At 33.8% G+C, this 22944-nt stretch overlaps 1 protein-coding gene and 1 long non-coding RNA gene across 2 annotated transcripts in view; both read left to right on the top strand.

Moving 5' to 3' along the window:
- Window positions 1-18428, top strand: part of fw (CUB and Sushi multiple domains furrowed) — a 52392-nt gene extending 33964 nt beyond the window's left edge. The window contains exons 4-18 of the mRNA XM_090102583.1: window positions 3730-3825; window positions 8178-8300; window positions 8463-8626; window positions 8991-9117; window positions 9838-9987; window positions 10590-10766; window positions 11804-12102; window positions 12523-12757; window positions 13128-13301; window positions 13710-13889; window positions 14766-15002; window positions 15514-15693; window positions 15859-16044; window positions 16270-16558; window positions 16704-18428. Coding sequence (XP_089958709.1) covers window positions 3730-3825; window positions 8178-8300; window positions 8463-8626; window positions 8991-9117; window positions 9838-9987; window positions 10590-10766; window positions 11804-12102; window positions 12523-12757; window positions 13128-13301; window positions 13710-13889; window positions 14766-15002; window positions 15514-15693; window positions 15859-16044; window positions 16270-16558; window positions 16704-16980 — 2894 coding nt within the window. The 3' untranslated portion in view covers window positions 16981-18428. The remainder of the gene's footprint in view (window positions 1-3729; window positions 3826-8177; window positions 8301-8462; window positions 8627-8990; window positions 9118-9837; window positions 9988-10589; window positions 10767-11803; window positions 12103-12522; window positions 12758-13127; window positions 13302-13709; window positions 13890-14765; window positions 15003-15513; window positions 15694-15858; window positions 16045-16269; window positions 16559-16703) is intronic.
- LOC149911071 (uncharacterized) lies at window positions 182-1825 on the top strand. Its single transcript, XR_016457329.1, has 3 exons — window positions 182-444; window positions 1003-1144; window positions 1490-1825. It is a non-coding gene; the product is annotated as an uncharacterized LOC149911071 (long non-coding RNA).
- Window positions 18429-22944: the final 4516 nt, after the last annotated feature.

Raw genomic sequence — 22944 nt, 5'->3', positions numbered from 1 at the left:
TCAATCATAAAATTCAATGTAATCTATTTAATAATGAAACCTTTTTTTTGTTATTTCTATTAAATTTGACATTTATAAATTTAAATTTAACTCCACAGATCTAGCACTAGTAGATATGCAATGCTATGGTGAAACGAGATAGATAGCTACGCTTTCACTATGTGAGTGAAGGGGATGTAGATACGTTTTTTTTGTCCTTATCTGCGTGGCCACTTTTTAGATGGCCCAATGTCAAATCTGGGCCAAACAAACAAAGCAGATCTGATATTTAATTAGTTTTCTTGTGTCTACTGTTCTTTTTGGTGATAAATACATTTGGAAGTTAATTATAAAAGTGTTCTGAATGTCCTACGTGTACTGAGTGTTTATAATTATGGGTGGTTGCAGCGTATTAGGCTATAACAGCCGCACGGAAACAAACGCCGATGGAATTTCGTTTCATTCGTAAGTAAACAATTAAATATAGATACATAATATCAGAATCATTTTATTTGACTGTTTCCTATCAACTGATCATTCTTATTGTTAATATTTCGTGGTAGTTTTAGGTTTTAAGTGTAAGATAACCTCAATCACAATGTTGCCTGCAAATGGGAAAAAAAGTGCACAAAATTGCAAAAAAATGTTTGTCCAATAGTTTTCCAACGTATTCTGGCATTCGTAAAATATGGATTGATGCTAGTCGGTAAAATTGGGTACCATCTAAAAAGCGAGAATATGTTCAAAGAATTTTAACGCAATTTTTTTGTTTGCAAACCTAAATTATCTCTCCTTCAGTCAAATGCTACGCCAACAATAAGCATGAATGTAATTACTTATCTACATTTTAAGAAGTTGATTTTAAATCACAATCAAATTCCATTGTTAGATTTCCCTATAACCCTAAGATAGATTATTTTCATATGCGTTTATTAAACTTTGTTACATATTAAATTGCTTTTAACATTAACTCTCTAGTAAAATAAAAGTAAAATATAAATCTAAGAATTTATATTTTTTTAGTTTGAATCTGTGCAGTCAGTATCGGCAACACAAAATGATGATCCAAATTCCAATACCATCAACGAGCTATAGAGGAGTTAAAAGGAATAGACAGAAATCAAATGATTAAAATGTGTCCCCAGGTGCTAAAACTCGAAAACTGGTTTGTACTAAAAATACATCTTAATTAATAAAAATAACAAGTTATTTGGTAATACATACTTAATAATGGATAAAAAATTATAACCGGAGTAAATTAATCATTAATTCCATTTTATTTGCCATTAATTGTTAGCATTTCTCTTTAAAAAATGTTTTTATTTCTAAAAGCAGAGTTGTTTTGATGCCATAGTTTCAAATTTAATATATTGAAGTATTTTTATTTCTAATTATTTGCTATATATGTATATTAATGTTATACTTTGATACCAATATATTGGTATTAAAATAATTAATACAATGGCCTTGACACAAAAAATATTTTATATTATAAAATTTATTTTTTCAGTTGCAGAAGCAAAAACAGATATCAGCTAATCGTCTTAAGAAATTGCTTGTTAAATGCTTATAAATATGGAAGAAACAGAAGTTCTCCGCAGCATCGAAAACGGAAATAAATATTTTCTAAAACTCAAGGAAACGATATTCAAGCCAATTACGCAACTTTTCCTTATATCTAAATTTCATAAGCCCAAAAGCGTTTACGTACGAAAAACATTCGACATCGGGCTATGTAGATTTTGTACCTACTTGATTTTTATGTTCCAATATTTGTAATCGGCCCTTAGCACAGAAATTTATACATGTGTAAAATAACCTATGATAATAAAACACATTGAAACTGTATCTGAATTTAATATTCCTTTATTTGTGGTCTTCCCTTCTCGAATGTATATTATGTTTATAAAAACTACAAAGGTAAATTTTCATTAAAAATACGTCCTCAAATTCACCTAATATTATTTATTTATTACACTGAATTGTAATAAATAATTAATGTTAGAGTGAATTTGAGGACGTATTTTTAATGAAAATTTTCCCTAAAATGTAGGAATGTTTATAAAATGGCAACACTCGAAGATAGAGCGAAATGCACTGAGGTGGCCACGCATGTTCGGAATCTAGTAGTGCTAGATCTGTGTTTAACTCTTTCTTATTACCATGGTAATTGAAAATCGGCATTAAAAGAGAGAATTGTGACAACTGACAAGGTCAGCTGTTTACTAAGTGCTTTCCGCAATCGGAATGGACTTTCTAATCTTGTTATATACGGCCTGCAGTTTACTTATCTTACATTAGAACCACTAAGAAGTGAATACAATGCTCATTTGGTAGAACGCAAAAGTATCCATACAGTAATATTAGTTAATTGAAACAATTTACTACACAAAAATTATTTTGTCGAATGTACGTATAATTGGTTGTAACAAGTTAAATGAGCAATTTACATGTTACAGCATTTCTTTGGCACATAATTACATTTGGTTTCTCGTGTCTAGAGCGTATTCGTAATTCGTCACAGTCCACAGAATAGTGTAGCAACAGCGAACGCAGTGAGTGACCATGCGACACGATATGACATGCGCGGCCGCCGCATACTTTTCAAGCGATCTAAATAATGTTTACTAGCGACCCGCCCCGGCTTCGTACGGGTGCAATGGCGGCCGGCCGGAAGGTACCGCCGCAAACGCTACGTCCCGCAATTTTTAAATCTGCAATATTATCTTCGAAAATATTCACTTAAATCATACGATGTAAAGGGCCATATAGATCTATATTAAATGAACAATGTATTCAAGGTATTTAATTGGTTAAGGATTAATGCTGTATTGGTTAAAATCGCTTCGAAAATTAACCATTATTTGTCGTAAAAAGTAAATGACAAAAAAAAGTTATTGTGGGTTATCCATAAGAGATAGACAATAATCAATATATACAATCGCGGACTTTTCTGTAGACCATTTCAATGTGTACAATACTTAAGTACATTATTTTGATAAAACTCGTAGGGCCTGCGTTTGCAAGTGTAAAGGAAAAAATGTAAATTTACGACATCACATTAGAAACCTCAAAAATAACAGTACTTCTCCACTATTTAATGGATGTTATTATACATATAAACCTTCCTCTTGAATCACTCTATCTATTAAAAAAAACCGCATCAAAATCCGTTGCGTAGTTTCAAAGATTTGCGTACAAAGGGACATAGGGAAATAGGGACAGAGAAAGCGACTTTGTTTTATACTTTTATGTAGTGATAACATTCGAAATACATATAATAGTCTAAGATCCCACAGCAGGATTAGTGCGTTCATAGTTTTTTTGGTAAAACCAAAATTTAAACAAGTAAACGAAATTTTTTCGAAAAATCGATTAGAACAAAATTTAATTAAAAATGCTTGCGGCCAAATTTTTTACTGGCAACCTGGTCGATATAATATATTCTCCTAATTATAAATATGTATATATAAAATTTTTGAATTAGCAATCTCGTACTATAAACTCTTAATTGAATTTAGTTTATCGCACATGATGTATGTAACGACTGCCTGCTGTATAATCGCAGACACAATTAACGCCGTGTCATTTTAAATTCGCATCACATCAGTCACTTAATTTTTGGATTCTGAAATAATAACTCAACCATTAAGAATAAAAGGGTTAGTTCTAAACATAAATTCATCCTCTCTTACACATCTCGTGTCCAAGGTTTCTAAAGTAAATTCTAACAAAATTGTACATTTGCAGGTCACCAACCTCTGCAGGACCTTGAAATCAGAGTTGGAAACAGCAGTACAGACCTCCAGCGGAATCCATTGTGCGCTTGGTTTCCCGGAACTATAGGTGAGTTGACGTTTTAAATCAATTAGCTTTTCTCTTGAGATGTCGATATCCTGTAGATCTTTATCTCTTGGATTGTGGCCAACAGCTATAAACTATATCTATAAAATAAATATTATGAAGTGAACAATAATACAATGGAGCGTTGTTGATAAAGAAAAGCAACATAACCTAAGAAATTTATTTTACTCTAAAGTCTAAACAGTACATTATACATAGGTATGTAGATTGCAGATAAAAATTCAATTGTTAAAATACCGCTTCCATGGTCTAGTGGTTAGCGCATCATTATCTGAGCTTAATCTCTGGTAGAGAGACTAAAAACAAAAAGGGAAAAAATCTACCCGGTATTATGTAGAACAAAAGGTGTCTCTTTGCGGGAAATAAAACTTTATATTTAAAAACGGCATCTTAACGTTTTTCCTCCTTCTTGAAATAAACATGACAACTTATCCTACAACTTACTAACCTTTAATGTGAGGAACTCTACGTGCCGATCAATATCTCTATAAAGTTGATGACGATGTCATACTTAAATAATAAACCACAACAACAATAGTTTTCGCTAATACCTACGCTCGATTGCATCGATAAAATTCTTCACATAAAGAATGCGGTCAGAATACTTATTTATATCAAACAATATGTACTTTTTTGTTTTGACCCAATATACGCCTGGTGTTAGCTCAAAAATGAATACATCAATGTTTCAATGTGAAAGGTTTCTCAAGACATAGATGATGTGCCGTAAACAATCGCCGCGTTTGTTTATATGGCTCAATTGTTTCTAATTTTGTTCTGGAACCGGAGCACTGACGAAATAAAGATGAAATGAGCTCGATATTTACCCACACTTTAAAGTTCTGTTTCATAAAAGTTGTAGAAATCATGTGACCAACGCGTTGCGTTTTTACTCACATTTTTTTGCCGTAAACAGACAATTATTAATTATAATATTTATAATGAATCTATTATGAATAATTGTGAACAGTTGTTTCCCTCGCGATGTAATCACATATTATAATGGAATATTTTAGAATTTATTCATATAAATATATTCTGAAAATGATATAAGTACTTATAGCAGACATTGTCGAATAGTTAATAGTTTTCCGTTTTACTCTAAAAACTATGTATTTCCAACTTTTATCTAAAAAAGAGTCTATTGTTTTACAATTTTTTTATTTATATTCCAAACCCGTGTCTTCGTATTGTAGTGTTTTTTTTTTTTTTGTTTTTAAAATAAAACAATTGCGACCCACTCAGTTACATATAAGTCAGTGAATTTATACGCATAGTGATGTAGGTTACTTGGCGATTCTCCAAAGGATATAAATTCTATGTATTTGTCGTCCCAACTTCATATTGAATTTTTGAAATAACCCGATTTCAAAAGACAGTAGAAAATACATATTAAGACCTGTTGGTCTTGTTGGTCTTAGCGTGATGATATAATATTATAGTCTTCCTCGATAAATGGGCTATCTAACACCGAAAGAATTTTTCAAATCGGACCAGTAGTTCCTGAGATTAGCGCGTTCAATCAATCAAACAAATAAACAACTCTCCAGCTTTATAATATTAGTATAGAAGTATTCGTTTCGATAAAGTAATGGTAAAAAAAGCATAGTCGGATAAGTTCTGGTTCCCTTGAATGAAGTCACCAGTAGGCAGTAGCATCCATCAATGCGAAGAAAGTTGAAATCGCGCTGTAATATTCACAGGCTCTCTCAAGCGCCTTGGAAACCGGTGTGGAAGCGGGTTAATGATTTGCCTAGTGCATTTGGATATTGTCACTGCGCTTTATAATCAGCACACCTAATATTAACACAAGATAGTCTCAGCTAATCACGTTTCATTCAATACCATTATAATATTATTTTGCATTCATACTCAATGATAAACTAGACGGATATTTGCAAGCAGGGCGTGGTAAGGTAGGTAACGAAATGTTGTTTATAAAATTCAAAATTATCGTATTTTTTGCTCTTGCTATGTCGTAATTACAGTTTATAATCACGTAATGTTAATTTATGTTGTAATAGGCACACAAGAGCATAATATAATTGCAATTAGAATCTATTAGTAATTGTGAATATTAATCATATATTAATTATTCAAGTTGCATTATTCGAGCAGAATTATATTATTATATAGGTTCAATCAGGCACAATGCTTCTCTAATACATGCCATTAATACTAAACTGTTTACCAAACCTTATTAGAACCTTACCAAAATATCTCTAAAGAATACATAATAATATGTAACAGACACCATGAATAAAAACGACGCGCAGCCGGCCGCTCACACGTCAATTATATAATTATAAACAAAATAACTTTGCGTAACCGAATATCTAACTCGTTACAAAGACTGGCTAATTAGTCCAAGAACTCTTGGGAATGCCTGAAGTCAAAATAGACAATTAAACGTGAAGATTATCAACGATAATAAAAAAATGCAACATCCTCTATACTAATATTTTACTGCCGTAATTTGCTAATGATATGCGATAAACCGCAAAAGTCTTACGAAATATACGACACTTAAATTTGAATTTCAATTTATCATTAAAATATATTCCGGTTAAAATTATTCATATAAAATGTAAATTTTGCCCTTAAATATATATGGACAGAAATCGTATATCGAGAAATAGTAGTGATATAAAGATGAAAACTTTAATAGGTAGCAGTGCCGTCTTTAAGGCAGGGCCCGCAGGGCCCTGGCCCGAGGCCCCGAGGTAGGCAGGGGCCCCACAATTCTGAAAATTTTTGATATATAACAACAAATTTTATAACATAATAAGAAAAATATCAAATCACACACTTGGTAAAATAGAAACAAGATTTAGAAAATTTGTTTAAAAATTTATTTTTGCACTAAAATAACAGTAATTATATACAGCTTAAAAAACTGAAAAATGATAAAGTTAAAATTTAAGGATTTTCCATCCCTTACATAGGCCCCAGCCAGTACCTTGGCCTATAGCCTCGTTGATCCTAAAGACGGCACTACGGTACGGTACGACGGTAGGTGTATAAAATCTGTGTGAAAGTAAAAAATGAACTTGCGCTTTCTAGACGATAGTGCCGCGACCCCGTTGATTACAGTTGATGTTTCAAACGATTCTCACAATAATTAATATAACACTCATTTGTAATGGTGGCACGAACACTAGGGGCTCCTTAAATGTTGACACCGACGCGATGTGTAATGTAAGTTACAGCATTGAAGTAATTGCTAGTTGTATGCGAAGTTGCCTGCGAAATACGTCATGGGGCGCGAATAGCACAGGTCAATTATAATTTTTTTGAACCTTTAACCATGAAAATTAATTTTCTTACAATTAAATATAATTAATCTCACGAGTTAAACCTCTTATTAGTCATCTTGTAATAACGTTTAGTAAAATAAATAAAATATACAAATCAAAAGTAAGAATTGGCTTGATATAAACCAAAGGTGACAAGCTACAATAGTAATATAACAGAAATCATGGATTCTAATATATTATAATGTACGACGGATATCAAGGTTAACCATTTTTTTTTTTATCACGCATGAAATAGGTACGCAATAACAATTTGTCAGCAAACTGACTTGTCTTTGCCCATAACATCTTAAACTATGTGAAGCCATAATCTGCAATAACCATCATCATTAATTGTCTGTAAGGAAGTGGCATGCCTATTGTAAATTGACCTTGGCTTAAGCTGGACGAGTGAATGTCCCTAAACACGCTTTATATCTGACTTATTATCTTGGCGCTATTTATAAACTGTTTGATAGCTAAACTAAATTCAATGACTTTTTGTGATTGAATACAGTTTTCAATTAATATCGACTTGTAGGACAAAGTTCCACTTTCATCTCCCGCTAGCAACCTCTCACATAGCAGTATAACTAATCAAACTAAATCATGATATTCTAATTGCCTCATACCCGTATACCTGTGGCAATATACAGTTATCTTCGATTAATGTCAATACACAACATTCTTAGCAAAGGTTTTTGTTTCTAGATTATTTCTATCTAGATTTTAAAGCAAATAGAAAAACTAAGAAGCTATTTCTCATTTGAGATTGAGATCAATAGAAATGATCACTCGCTGCAAATAATGTTATATTCACTATGAGAGATCGTGTCTTCAATACCACCTAGGGATTAATATAAGATGATTACCTGTACTCCTTGATACGATAAATTAAAGTAAAGATACATCCACTACATAATAGCTCTTATTTATTTGCGTGGCTCGTTTTGAAATATTTATTTTATATTTGGGAAAGCAAGATTTCATACCGTGCATCAATACTTTAATGTTTTTATTGTTTTGTATTTTGTTTCGCAGATGAAGGCATAACAAAGACTTTCACATGCGCTCGACCTCTCATAGGCCAACATGTGTTCCTGCAGCTTGTTGGAGTCGAAGGATCCCTATCATTATGCGAAGTCGAGGTCTTCACTACTGAAGGTCAGAATATTCTTCATAAGAACACGAGCTAATCAAATATTTCAACAATTCAACGTTTATTTTAAAAAATGTTAATTAATAGATACAGAAGAAGTTAATAAACAGATGCAGTAGCTAATATTTTTAAAACTAAAATTAAATTTTAAATCTATATTTAAACAGAGTTCTCCAACGACCGTTGCGCCCCCGCCGGAGCCTCCGCGGATATCGAATTAGCGGCTTTTTCCAGAAATTGCTATGAATTTAATGTCGCCAAAGGAGCTTCATTCGATGACGCCAGGAAACAGTGCCAGTCGCATGGAGGTGATTTAATTAACGGCTTTCAGGTCAGTTATTGAGAGCACTTATTTTGCTCTGATGTGTGAAAGAGGATTATAATTTCATTTTAGGGAATAATTATTTTCATTAATCCATCACTTTTGAAATGGATCTTCCATGGATGTAATAAATGCTTTACATTTTAAAATTGGCAGTATTAACAGATTGTCAGTCATATAGAATCACTCTAGATATAGGTGCATAAATATTAGCTGCCAATAGGTACGACGTAGCATAGATTTGACCATCATTCTTGATTTTATACTATAACATATCCTTTATCAATTAAGGATAGATAATAACGCCATGATTTTATATGACGCGGATTAAAATATAAAGCAATGTTACTAAAGACAGATATTTTTAAAATAGGGAGCCACGTCAAGCTATCTGATTCAAGAGCTGGAACGGCGCAAGTCGCAACTAAAAACACAGCTTGTATGGATAGGAGCACAAAAGGAACCCGGTCTCACGTCACGGACTTGGAGATGGGTCGATGGTAAGCTAAATATACATTTAGAACGAATACTTCTAGAAAATATTAAAACGATCGCCACAGGCTAGAACGTACATCGCATAAAAATCGATTTTCAATTAATTTATATTCAAATGCATATTATTTTTTCTATTTTCTAGCCAATTAAGTGTTGAGTAACGTACAATTTTGTGTTACAATCGCACCAGTTCTTCTGAATTTTTAAAATTATAACTACTTTTACTTCGTGTCGCCGCTACACCTTGGCTCAACTGTGCATTTCCCATAGACGTCATTAAGTCATTTTAAATTACCTTGTGTACTATGTATTAGGTAGTAGTTACTTAGAAATAAAATATCCCTAAGGAATAAAATATTTCCGATCAAATACATATTGCTAACCAACGTAACTAGTTACGCCAACAGCATCTATATCTTGACCCTATACGGTCATTCTTATATTGTAGGTACCTATATATCCGTAATATCGTATTATAATAAAGTATTTCTCTCATGAAAATGCTTTTCGATCTAGTAATACCTAAACTAACCAAGCATGATGTAATTTTCGCATTTCTCAATTAAATCTTAATAATAATAAGATCCGGGTACCGTCCTTCTGGTGGTACCCGAGTATTATGGAGAAGAGAATCCTAATAATATAAAAAAAATACTTGACTTTTAGTTCCATGCATTAGTGCTTCCTTCTTCTGAGAGATATCTCTGTAAGAATTCTTTGTTCAGGCGAAATAGTGTCAAAACCGACGTGGGGTAAAGACCAGCCGAACAATTACAACGGGGAACAAAATTGCGCTGTCCTGGATGGCGGTCGAGCGTGGCTGTGGAATGACGTGGGCTGCAACCTGGACTACCTTCACTGGATATGCCAGTACCGTGAGTGTCACCTTCATAGGTACATATCTAGAATTTTGTTCAAATACGCAAGTGCGAAATTCTGCTCAGCCGAAATGTTGCCCAACTGTGTGAAATTAAATTTTACAATATTTTTTTGGTGTTATGACGCGAATATTCGTATTCGATTTTGTCCCATCCCATACCATGCAATTGCTTGCGTTTTATAATTTTACAAAAGACATAAATACCTATCAATGTTAAATACCACTATAAAATTGAGAGAAAAAGTGAAACTATGGTATACGTATCCACTAGAAATCTCATATACCAATCTCGGAAGGAAAAAACTCAAGATTGTGAGAATGTCATATTGTTCGCACAGCAAGCAAAGCGAAAGTAAAATACAACTTCTCATTCCTTCACATGTATGAAGAAATATTGTATAAAAATAATTCTTGTGTGATGTTTGGTTTGAAACAATAAGGTAACCATTGGCATTGTTTATTGTTGTAAAAAAGGTGTCAGCAGATGCACTACATCATGAAACTGTTTTTTTAAGTAACGTGCATATGCGAAAAGTTCATTTGTAGCACCTCTGCTTGTTCGTAAAGTATTTAGAATAATATTTTGTTTGAAAACAGTACCACCATCATGTGGAAGCCCGGATAAACTTTTGAACACCACCATCGAAGGGAACAGTTATAAAGTTGGGGCAGTTATAGCCTACAAATGCCCCGAAGGTCATATGTTACTCGGTGACAAAACACGTGAATGTAAAAAGGACGGATTCTGGTCAGGCACAGCTCCCAGTTGTAAATGTGAGTATTGCGTAATTACGTTTATTACTTTTAAGTTTATTATCATTACGTATTTGATTGTAGAGATGAGTATTTAATTGGGCGTACAGTATTGATATTTTGTAAATTGTGCGGTGTATGAAGTGATATTAACGAAGTAGGTTACGTAATAGTGTTTACGAACGCATTAAAACTGTACACGTGTATCGTATACTCTCAGGGTAATATCAGTAATATATTTTCTTCAATCTTAAAACCATTTTAATTGCTATGAATTGGAACAATATTTTTATGCAAGACTATTCTTCTATACATTCAAGCACTTCTCGGAAATGAATGTACGTCCTTATCATATGGTATTATGTACGCTAATGTAGAAATTTTTCTTTTTATTAATAGTCCGTAGGAGTTTTCAAGTTTGTATAAACAACATGAGATTTCAATACAATAGAAAAGATTACACGCAAATAAATGTGTAACAAATCGATAAAGTATTTTTCTTGTTGTGTTTTGGTAGGTACTTTTTGCTACTGCCTTCATGCAGTGCAAAAATACATTTTGTTGTTGGTTTCAATAATAAAAGTAAATCCAAAACATATTTGAACGTATTATATTGTTTAAAAAAACTTTCTTTCTTTCCGATCCTAGTGAGGACGGATTCTGCCTTTGAAAAAGATTTGAAAAAGTTACTGAAAATCATACTGCGTATGTACTGTAATATCAAGTAAACATTTCTAAAAATAATCTTCAATAATCCAATTTTGAAACTAAAAATTTTTCCTTTAAAAAAGCTCGGTGCAAAACTGCAACCCTTGAAAATCACCTATGGCAATTGAATCACAACACGCAGCCGGAGGCTGTAACTATTTCCAGCCATCACTAGTTTGCTAACACAAACTTACTTATAACCGCCGACTGCACGATGTGATTTGATGTGCCGTAGAGTGTACTTTATGAAATTTGTTTTGCCGGAGATAAACAGGAAATAATACGAATAAATATAAATTCTCGCAACTTTGAATATGTCGACATTCATTTATTGAACACTTTACATTTAGATGTGAACTGCGGCGGCTTGACCCCGATTCAAGATGGTGACGTCACATTAGTCGATGGTAGGACTACGCACGGTGCCAAAGCTATGTACTCTTGCCGAGAAAATTACACCCTTGTTGGCGAGCCTGAGAGACATTGTGGAGATGAAGGCATATGGGACGGAGAAGCCCCGAAGTGTCTCTTCGATTGGTGTCCCGAGCCCCCGCCAGTAGCTGGAGCCGTCGTCACCGTCAATGGCCACAAAGCTGGTTCGCTAGCAACGTATTCTTGCCAGAATGGATTTATTCTGTTCGGACAACCGGTATGATACATTTTATAGGACCATAATCATTTAATTGAACTACCAAAAGATTTAAAGATGACAACCTGAAGATCATCCTCCTTAAAAATCATATTAATATCTATTTAAAAAATTCCAGTCCACTAGTTGCATAAGTCTGCGGAGTATGCCGCTTCACTGGACAATATACGGCGTTTTAATGAACGTTTTAGATAGGAAATCTGTCTAAATGGATCTAGATTATCTAGATTCGATTTTATAACCAAAAAAATAATAATCAATTCAGGTTGTAATGTATACCTACTACATATTTATAAATAAAGATGTATATTGTACCTACACTGTAAAATATATTAATCTCATGTTTATTCATATTCTATATTCGTATATTTTTTATTAAAGAATACACTAAATAATCGAGTATTATATTAATTCTTACAGAGCGTAACCTGTAACCTAGGAGGTGTTTGGACGGGAACTGCACCTTCATGTAAATACGTGGATTGTGGAACACCAGCTCAGATTTACAAAGGATCCTTTAGTCTACTTAATGGGACAACTACGTATGGTTCTCTGGCACAATTCAACTGCGAGCCTGATTATTGGTTGGCTGGAGCAGAGATATTGACATGCAATCGGGATGGAAAATGGTCGCATGATATACCTTCTTGTGAACGTACGTACTGTTCAATTTATGCGGAAGTTTCGATCTCTTTTGTTCAGCAGATCGATTGTTACATTTCAATAGATAACGTTATATTCATTTTAGATACGATTCTCTTTGGTGCGATTACGAATACGATTTCAATATAGGCTTTAGCAGGCATGATACCACCTAACAACATTAGGTACATAGAACTGTGTTCAAACGCCTGCTTGATCACATTATACAATACATTAACAGTACCTACATATATAGTTATATTATATTACCTTTAATAAAATGATGATCGATCTTTGTTTTTTTTGAGGCTTTTAACGTAGATCTACTGAATACCTACTTGATAATAGAATATGGATACTTATTGATGACAATATTTTTACAGTTATCACCTGTGCCGATCCAGAAGTACCAGCAGGAGGATACATGGAAGCTTACGATTATAATGTGCATTCAACTATCGATTTCCACTGCGAGAAAGGTCACAAGTTAGTCGGGGAGCAAAGTTTGATTTGTCAACAAGACGGAGAGTGGTCCGGTGAATCACCGAAGTGTGAATGTAAGTTTACCAATACTTCATGTTAGGTCAAAGGTTACATTTTGAGTTTACATGCAGTTTTATGGAGTATTTGTTATACAGTGGGCGTTAGCATTATCTTCTACGTATTTCAGGGTGCTCTCTCCATTGTTTGATGATCTTCATATATTTTCGTATTTATTTATAATAAAAGCAGGATCATCAGATGCGTGTTTTATCGCAGTTCAAGTACGCAGGGAAAGGTCATAAGAATGTGAAGGTCGAAATTAATTCATCGGGAAATTCTCGTACAAACAAAAACGCGCACCCGATATGAACATTTTTATACTGCCTTATTATAAAATCGTATAAATGATTATATTGATCCTGAAGTTTAAACTACGCAACAGTATACTGGACAAATATTTAAATATTCATATTATTCTACAGACGTGGACTGTGGCAAGCTACCACCTATGCCATACGGATCGGCTGAACTTCTCAACGGCACCACGCACTTGGGAAGCGTCATTCAGTACTCCTGCACCACTAATTATAGACTTGTGGGTCCGGTGAGGCGAGTCTGCACGGACTCTTACCAGTGGAGTGACTCGTCGCCACGGTGTGAAGGCAAGTAAAACAAAAAAAAAATTGGCACAGAGTGGCTCAATGGCTACGTCACGATAATTAAATGATGTAGTATTACCGGAATTTTATGTTATGATTAAAAGTTTATACTTTTATATTGTGAAGGTTTAAAAATAATAGGGGTAACGAAGTTCAATATAGTGAAGTCCCGTGACCCCATGTGGGGTTTAAGGGGCAAATGCATTATCATGATGCAAGTAGGTGATCAGCCTTCTGTGTCCTGCCAGTTTGAGACATTTTCTTTCCGCCTCCACCGGTAATCAACCCAGCCCCCCTAGACAAGGGGCTGGGTTCCTCAGTTCTAGTACGCTTCGCGTCAACCACTGTACCAAGGAGGCGGTCAAGTAGAATAGATGACTTTCTCTTCATTCTAGGAGAAATATTATGGATACTGCAATTAATAATCGATTTAAACTATTACAAGATACTCTGTACCTGTGCTGTATATAATTGAATTCCCTGTAAAAGTATTAAAGCTACATAGTCGTGAAAAATAATTATAGGGACAGGTACGTCTCGATTTAGCACGTGTAAAATAATCTCATTTGCTTAGATAGGTAGGTTTTTAAGCAAGGCACTAAAACTATAGGCATGCCGCATGTTATGACTCATCCAAATGAAATCAGCCGTTTTGGTGTGATTGAGCAAACATTTTACTATAAAAATCCAAAACGGATTGTAGCATACATCATACTGTGAATTTTAGCCTAGTATTAGTTGAATATAATGTTATACAAACTACAACCACAATCTACAATGTTATCATTACCACCAAACATTATCACCAACGAAGTCATAAATCATTCCATCGAGGCATGATGGAGCAAATAATTAATCAAGATTACTCTCCATTGACAGAAATCCGATGCCCAGAACCAATTGTAACCGAAAACAGTATAGTCTCTGTGACGGGTAACGACCGAATGCACGGCCGTACGTTGATTCGCACATCAGTCAGCACGAATAATGGACAGACGTATCGCATTGGGGCTTTGGTGAAGTACCGGTGCGAACGGGGTTACAAGGTGGTGGGCGAGAGCCTGTCCACGTGCGAGGACAACGGCCAGTGGAGCGGCGTCACGCCACGGTGCCAATGTAAGTGCTTATGATAATCCTAAATTCTTCAGCTTAAGTAATATTTATTATAGTTTATTTAATAAGTATTTATTTAAAATTATATATATATGTATGGTTATCAGCCATCTGATTTCCAAAATACAAGCGAAAGCTTAGTATGGGATCAGATTGTGCCGTGTGTGAAAATAGTCCTGAATATTTATTTCTTTATTATTATTAATTATTAGTTAAATAAATACGTCAAAGAGATACGATATAGTAACGCAGCCAGGATGAATTTTCTACTGGGTCCCGAAACTTGTTACTCGTAGGTGAAATCTGAAACTATGAAGAATATCGTAAAACGTTAAAACCAGTCACAAGGCCAGGCCCTATTTTGATGAAAAGAAAAAATCTCATCATTACATTTTTTATTAAAATTCCTAACGAATCGAACCCTAATACATACACCGATTGATGGTGTCTCTAATAAGGAACAAGGACTGCAGTCATAATGCACGTTTGATATTAATTTTCTTATTTTTTATAGACGTGGATTGCGGAAATCCCGGTCGGCTTCAGAACGGCAAGGTCACTCTCGCGACAAATGCTACATACTACGGCGCCGCTGCGCTCTACGAATGCGAAGAGCACTGGCAGCTCGACGGTGTCTCCAGGAGACTGTGCCAGGACAACGGCACGTGGAGCTCTGAAGCTCCCGTATGTAAAGGTAAACACTGATAATAGTGATGCATATAACATATCGGTGGGATCTTTCATTTAACGTACTCACAAAAAATTAATTCCTTAAAAAAGAAGTCCTTGGCGTGCATACTTTAATTAAAAATATTAAACAATACCGTTTCCGTTACTAAAGTACTTGTAATAATTTCAGAAATCACCTGCAACGATCCATCAATCCAAATAAAGGGAAGCACGGGATTGCTTGTCGTAACTTCCACTTTGAGTGTCGGTGGCGAGGCGCATTACCGCTGCGAAAGAGGTTACAGTTTGAGGGGAAACCAGACGAGAACTTGTATGCCGAAAGGACAATGGGGTGGAGCTCCTCCTGTTTGCATACGTGAGTTTTAAAATATAACTCAAATCCTTAATAAGTTATACTGTTTAATAAAATTACCTACCTATATTGATTAGAACATTATTAAAAACGAGCTAAAAACATAACACGAAAATCCCGTGAAAACAGCTAATATTACATTAAAATCTCATTCATAGAAACTCATTCGCTGTATTGTAATTTATCCTGCTTTGAGGGTCAATATTCAAATAAGATTAATCCTTGCAGCTATCGATTGTAAATCACCTGGAAATATGGAGAACGGCCGCATCATAGTATCCAATAGCTCTACATTGTTCGGAAGCTCGATAGAATATCACTGCCTCCCACAATATCACCGAGTTGGACCTTTTCTGCGCAAATGTTTAGATGACGGGAAATGGTCAGGAGAAGAGCCACGCTGTGAGTTGGCAAAGAACGAGGCGGCTGAAAGCGGCACGTTACCACTGAGTGTGGGCGTGGGGTGCGGCATTGTGCTGTTCCTACTTATGCTTTTAGGAGTTGTCTATTTACGACTGTAAGTATTTCACTATGTTTATAACCAAGCTTATATTACAAACGTTAGTAATATTACACTGTCTTCTATTTCTTTGTAGATTGTCATAATTGCAAGTTGTTCGTGTTTCTTACTCCATAAAAACTAATTTACATTTTTCATACAGTCGAAAAGCTACTCCCGTCAAAAACACAGAAAATATAGAAGGCGCTGAAAGAAAGGAGGACCAAAATGCTGCCGTCATGAGTTATGCCACACTACACGATACTAACGGAAGACATATATATGATCACGTGACTGACAACCTCTACGATTCACCCTACAGTGAAAGCTTGGCAGAAAATTCTGCATACGGTCGAAGGAGCGACACCGACAGCGCGTACGAACCCGAACCGACAGGCCCCAATGCCGTGGTCACTATCAATGGAGTCGCTGTCCGTTGATACTTATTTAGTCTAGTGTTTTAAACAAACAGTGCTATACATGAATGTACTATATACTGTAACGGTAACCAAGTGTTTAGAAAAAGTATACGAGTCGATACACCTACCTATTTATAAACAGTGACTTGTGTCATATTCTTAGTCACGCGTTTAGTCCAAAAACATCGAGTGGTTGTAGTTAATTGGAGTTTTATATTTGCTGCTGGGAAAATCAAAATGGTTACCATAATAAGTGTAAAAGTTTTATCTTCATGAATTCATTCTTCACCGGAAGACGAAACACAACATAAATAAATTGTTGAAATTTGAATCTATTACCTGCTTTAGTGTTCTATCGGAAATACGAATTGTTACTATTGTATTCTAATCACCAACCTTTACTAGGTAAACAACCAAAGATGTAAAAAGAGTTGGAAATTGTATGAAATACGTGTTTATATTTTATCAATTATTAAGAAATTAAGATATTTACAAATTTATGACGAGCTTATGTTAGCTTTATGAGCTTATAAAATTAATGATATATTCTCATGACAAAACGCCTTTGTCTGTGAATATGTTTCATTATTCTATATATATTGGCTGTACCTGTCCCATAACGTTCCAATTATTCAACTTTCTTCCTTGGTACATCTCAGTTTAAATATTTTATTTAGTCATTATTTCACTGCCCTAAACGTTCTGTCTACACTCTACATGTCTCATTTATGGAAACATTTTCATGTTAGGTTTATTTTAAGTTTAGTAGGAACATTAATTTTATTGAATAGTTTTAAAAGTCTAATAAGTTTTTATATGTATATTTATTTGTGAATATTCGTAGGTGACGTTAGATATATTAATTTGATGCCAAAATAATTTTTCCACTGCTTATTCCTCTGTTAACGGTTTGTAATGAAAATGTGAGCTATTTGTTTGTTCCTTTGTTATATTTTGTAAAAAAAAAAACATTTTATTATAAAATATAAATTTTGACCAGCATTTACCGGGATTTATTTGTATGAATGACTTTATCGCTTGTATCACCTAACTATAACGCAAAGTTATAACGAACAAGCCTGACTTCGCCTGACTTAAGTAATAAACTGCCTTTTCACACACAGTTTATCAATCCATGTAGTCATTCAACCAACTCGTTTGTCTAAGCAAACATTAATGGTAACATTATTTTGAATTGCTCGTACTTTGAGATACGGCCGAAAGGTACATGGGGGTAATTTTCGTTGTGCATAATTCTTATAATTTTAATATGTAAGTGCCTGTATTAAAACAGATGGTTGCTCTATATACCTACGCTATTAACAACGTCGCTAGATCACTGTACTTTTTGTTTATACTGTGATACATGTCTACAAATCGTTTCATTTCTATAATTATAAAATTCAACACTGTATGTGGTAATGTGATTTTTATAATAATTTGTAATTATAGGCTAAATTTATGGTGTACGTGTTGTTATTTTTGCATTAAAAGACAATAAAAAAATATCCATACAATTAATTCATTTAAACAGCCTTGAATCTTAAACGGTTCTGGATTGCCTGAACTTGCCAGCCCAGAATGAAACTACGCTTTTTCACGGAACACTAAATGCATTGTATTTTGTTCATGTAAAGCAGTCTATTCAGAAAAACCATGTAGCAAAATACTCTGCAAGAAGACTGATACCTACTACCTATACGAGGTTTTTATACATGGGAGGATTGTTATGTAAAAAATCTTCCCTTAATTGCGAAAAACATTCTCAAATATTTTCTTCGTTATTAACTAAGATAGTATAGCATATTCTTCATAAGTACAAATTACATAATAGGACAGATCAACTCTATATTTTTACGATGATGTAAGCAACCGAAATCCTCGCGGTGCCAGACTATTGTCTTCGCAGTGAATTAATGAATGGTGTCTCAAATTGAAGTGTTGGAACCTAAACCCCTAAACCTATTAATGTTCATGTTAAATTCTTATTTGTTTACTACTGTCTATTATTTTTTCTATTGATATAGTTTTAGCTTAACATACATCTAGGGCGAAATATATTAATGAGGTAGTGTAGGTACATGGTGCCCTTTAATTATTTCTTAGATATTCATCATTCAACTAGATTTTGTGCAAAACAAAACTAAATTTATATAGTACCTATATGTCATTATGGTAACCGAGCTAGCAACGGATTTGCTGACAAGTTTCTTCCGTGAGTCGTGACCAGTGCTAATAACTAGTAGAGTGTTAAAGGTAAGATCATTTAGTATGTTGATCATCAGCTGCTTTAGTTTCAAGTTGTCAATCCGAAATTAAAGATTGACAAAAACTTTTTTTTGTATTTTCTCAAAAGGGTGGGTCACTTTTTGTTCTGTGTATTTCCTATATTTTAAGGGTTGCCTGGTAGAGATCGCTACCTAGCGATAAGGCCGCCTTTTGCTTGTTTTATATTATGTGTTGTGTGCTTTTGCATTTGTATTTATTTCTAAGCAATAAAGAATTTTCATTCATTCATTCATTCAAGGGTGCAACATGGGGTGCAAACTCAAATTTGATAGTCTATACAAATATTATAAAGAGGAAAGGTTTGATTTTTTGTTTGTTTGTATGAATTGAATAGGCTCCGAAACTACTTGGCAGATTTGAAAAATTCTTTCACTGTTGGAAAGCTACATCATTTCTGAGTGACATAGGCTAGGTTTTATCCTGGAAATCCCACGGGATAAATAAAAGACGGTGTGAGTAGATTAAATATTATAATAATTCGTTAATTTAAGGAAGTATGTCGTATGTCTAACATAAGATTTGGTAGAGTTTGGACTAGTTTAATTATTATAATCGCATAATTTTATATATTTTATTGGTTCTTCAGAATTATACATGAAATATAGTATAGGTATACAATCTAGTTTTAAATATTATATTCATAGAGCTTAATATACAGGGTGTACCAAAAAGTAGTGATGAACGGAAGCTGAGAGGTAGAGGACCTAGAGGGCTATCCGAATCACCCCCATGTATGTTATGCGATTTTTCGTATTTTCGGAGTTATGACGTTTTTTTTCAATTTTTCACCTATCGCCGAGTACGATGATATTTTCACTCATGCTGACGTCAATGATTGCGGAACATGCTTGATTTTTTTTGTGTGCTAAGCTGAAAGATAGGCCAATTCTGTATAGCAACATTTACTATCGTTAGATCTTTGAATGGAATAAAAAAAAGAATTAAATGGCAAGAAAGATAAAATTACCCAGTATGTTCACCACTTCAAGGGCCCGTAAAAAAATAAAATCACATAAAAAAAGTTTTCCGTTTGACTTTTAAAAACTTGCTCTATCTATCAGATAGCTACCCTGAAAATTTCATTTAATTATTCAGAAGGCTTCAATCGAAAAATTTAAATCTAAATGTGGTAAGTGCAAAAATTGAATTAACATAATGATCATTAAAACCAATAAATAGGTGTTTAATTACCAGAAATTTTTAAAATAACCCCGCTGTTGCTCAATGCAAGTGCGACATCACCGTAAAAAGTTGTCTTTCAAATGTCTGAATGCCCTTTTATCATTTTTAATGGTTTTTTCTGCTACTACGAATTTCCGGGTTATTTCGTCCAAATTGTGGCATTCTCTCAAGTAGCCGAGGTCTTTTTAGTATTCCCATTGAAACAAATCAATGGGGTTCAGGTCGAGGGACCGTGGAGGCCAGGCTTTAAGGCAGGCGTCACCGGCGCATGCGCAGGCTGCAACGACCAATCCATCTTTCAGGGTATCTTTGCCCTTTAGCCTGGCCTGCACGGTCCCCGGACATAAACCCTATTGATTTTTTTCCGTGGGGATACTACAAAGACGAGAGACTGCCACTATTTGGACGAAATAACCCGGAAATTCATAGTAGCAGAAGAAACCATTAAAAATGATAAAAGGGCATTCAGACATTTAAAAGACAACTTTTTACGGTGATGTCGCACTTGCATTGAGCAACAGCGGGGTTATTTTAAAAATTTCTGGTAATTAAACACCTATTTATTGGTTTTAATGATCATCATGTTAATTCAATTTTTGCACTTACCACATTTAGATTTAAATTTTTCGATTGAAGCCTTCTGAATAATTAAATGAAATTTTCAGGGTAGCTATTTGATAGATAGAGCAAGTTTTTAAAAGTCAAATGGAAAACTTTTTTTATGTGATTTTAATTATTTACGGGCCCTTGAAGTGGTGAACATACTGGGTCATTTTATCTTTCTTGCCATTTAATTCTTTTTTTTTATTCCATTCAAAGATCTAACGATAGTAAATGTTACTATACTGAATTGGCCTATCTTTCAGCTTAGCACACAAAAAAAATCAAGCATGTTCCGCAATCATTGACGTCAGCATGAGTGAAAATATCATCGTACTCGGCGATAGGTGAAAAATTGAAAAAAACGTCATAACTCCGAAAATACGAAAAATCGCATAACATACATGGGGGTGATTCGGATAGCCCTCTAGGTCCTCTACCTCTCAGCTTCCGTTCATCACTACTTTTTGGTACACCCTGTATAATATGATGAATGAGTTAATAATATGCAATAATGAAAATCTAGAACTTTCTACACACATAGTAAATCGATGCATATTCCTTCTTTACAATAAAGTGTAAAGTTGACCCGAAAAAAAGATGATATGATAAATGTTATGTTAAGTTAAAATTGAAAGATATACATTTTTACAGCGATACTTATTATACATCTTATATTATAATATGTTAGTAATAAAAGTTGTTATCAATATCTATTATATACTACACACATACAAAATATATATAAATAACAATTTAACAAACTGCATAATATACTTGATGTTTCGTCTACCGAATTGAGTAGAATATATATATATAACTTAAATTAGCTTTCCCACTTGTTTTAAATGTGTATAAGGTAAAAACGGCACCATAAGTAACATTCACCAATCAAGCTCTAAATTATTTTCATTTACCATTTGTATACAATAATACGCACTATTTTAATTATTTAGTTACTTACATTCTCGGATCGTGCGTATATAAAATTTTATATAAGCAATAAACACACACAAAATCGCTATTTATAAAACATGAAAGGTTTTTTTTAATAGGATACCCAATTCAGTGTTCCTAGAATTATTCAGTAGGACATTCAAAATAAACCTAGCACAATATTTAGGTCGATTTACTTACATAGTAATTTCACCTACGACACCTACACCGGCACAAACAAGTGGGCTAGCTGTATTAATAAGATAAGTACGTATCGGTTAAAGAAGTTATAAAATGGCAGTATTTAGTTCCATATAAGGCAATCTACATGTCCTTACACCCAAGTCAAATTATTCTCTCTATACTTCTTTAGATATACCTACGACTGCGATGAAAAATCCCACCTCTAAAATGGCAGTTAAAACTTAGTGTGGAATCTTCTATAACCCCACTCAACAATCTGCTATGTTATAGAACTTATATAATTATCTACTGTATTTGCATAAATAATACAAATTTAAGGCACAGCAATGCCCGATCAAAGTGATCTATATTTATTACTAAAGCAAAAAATACATATTGTCTACGTAGCTTATTTAGAATGAAGTTCCATTCCCTATATACTATCTATCAAATCCCAGGCACCAGGAAATAAATAATTTTTACACACAATACTTATAATGCTTCAATTATATACTAATATAACTGAAGTTCATATATGTTTAATAATGAAATACACACACATACACAACACATACTATAAAGTGCGTAATAATTATGTGACGGAACTTCATTCCTAAATTCATATTTAAAAACTTCATCTAAATAAACACTTGCTAACTAATAATAAAAAGAAAGGAAAATAAATAAACAAAAATTAATTAATATATTTATTTTGTTTAACTCTTACTCTCGAAATAAATAAAACTTTAATAAACAAAAATGACCGCTTACATTAAATAGGGATACAATATAAAG

Source organism: Colias eurytheme, chromosome 1, assembly GCF_061535395.1.
Source record: "Colias eurytheme isolate Ceu_HAF_F1 chromosome 1, ilColEury1 Martin Lab GWU primary, whole genome shotgun sequence".
Lineage (NCBI taxonomy): Eukaryota > Metazoa > Arthropoda > Insecta > Lepidoptera > Pieridae > Colias > Colias eurytheme.
This window is presented reverse-complemented; position numbering and strand designations above follow the sequence as displayed.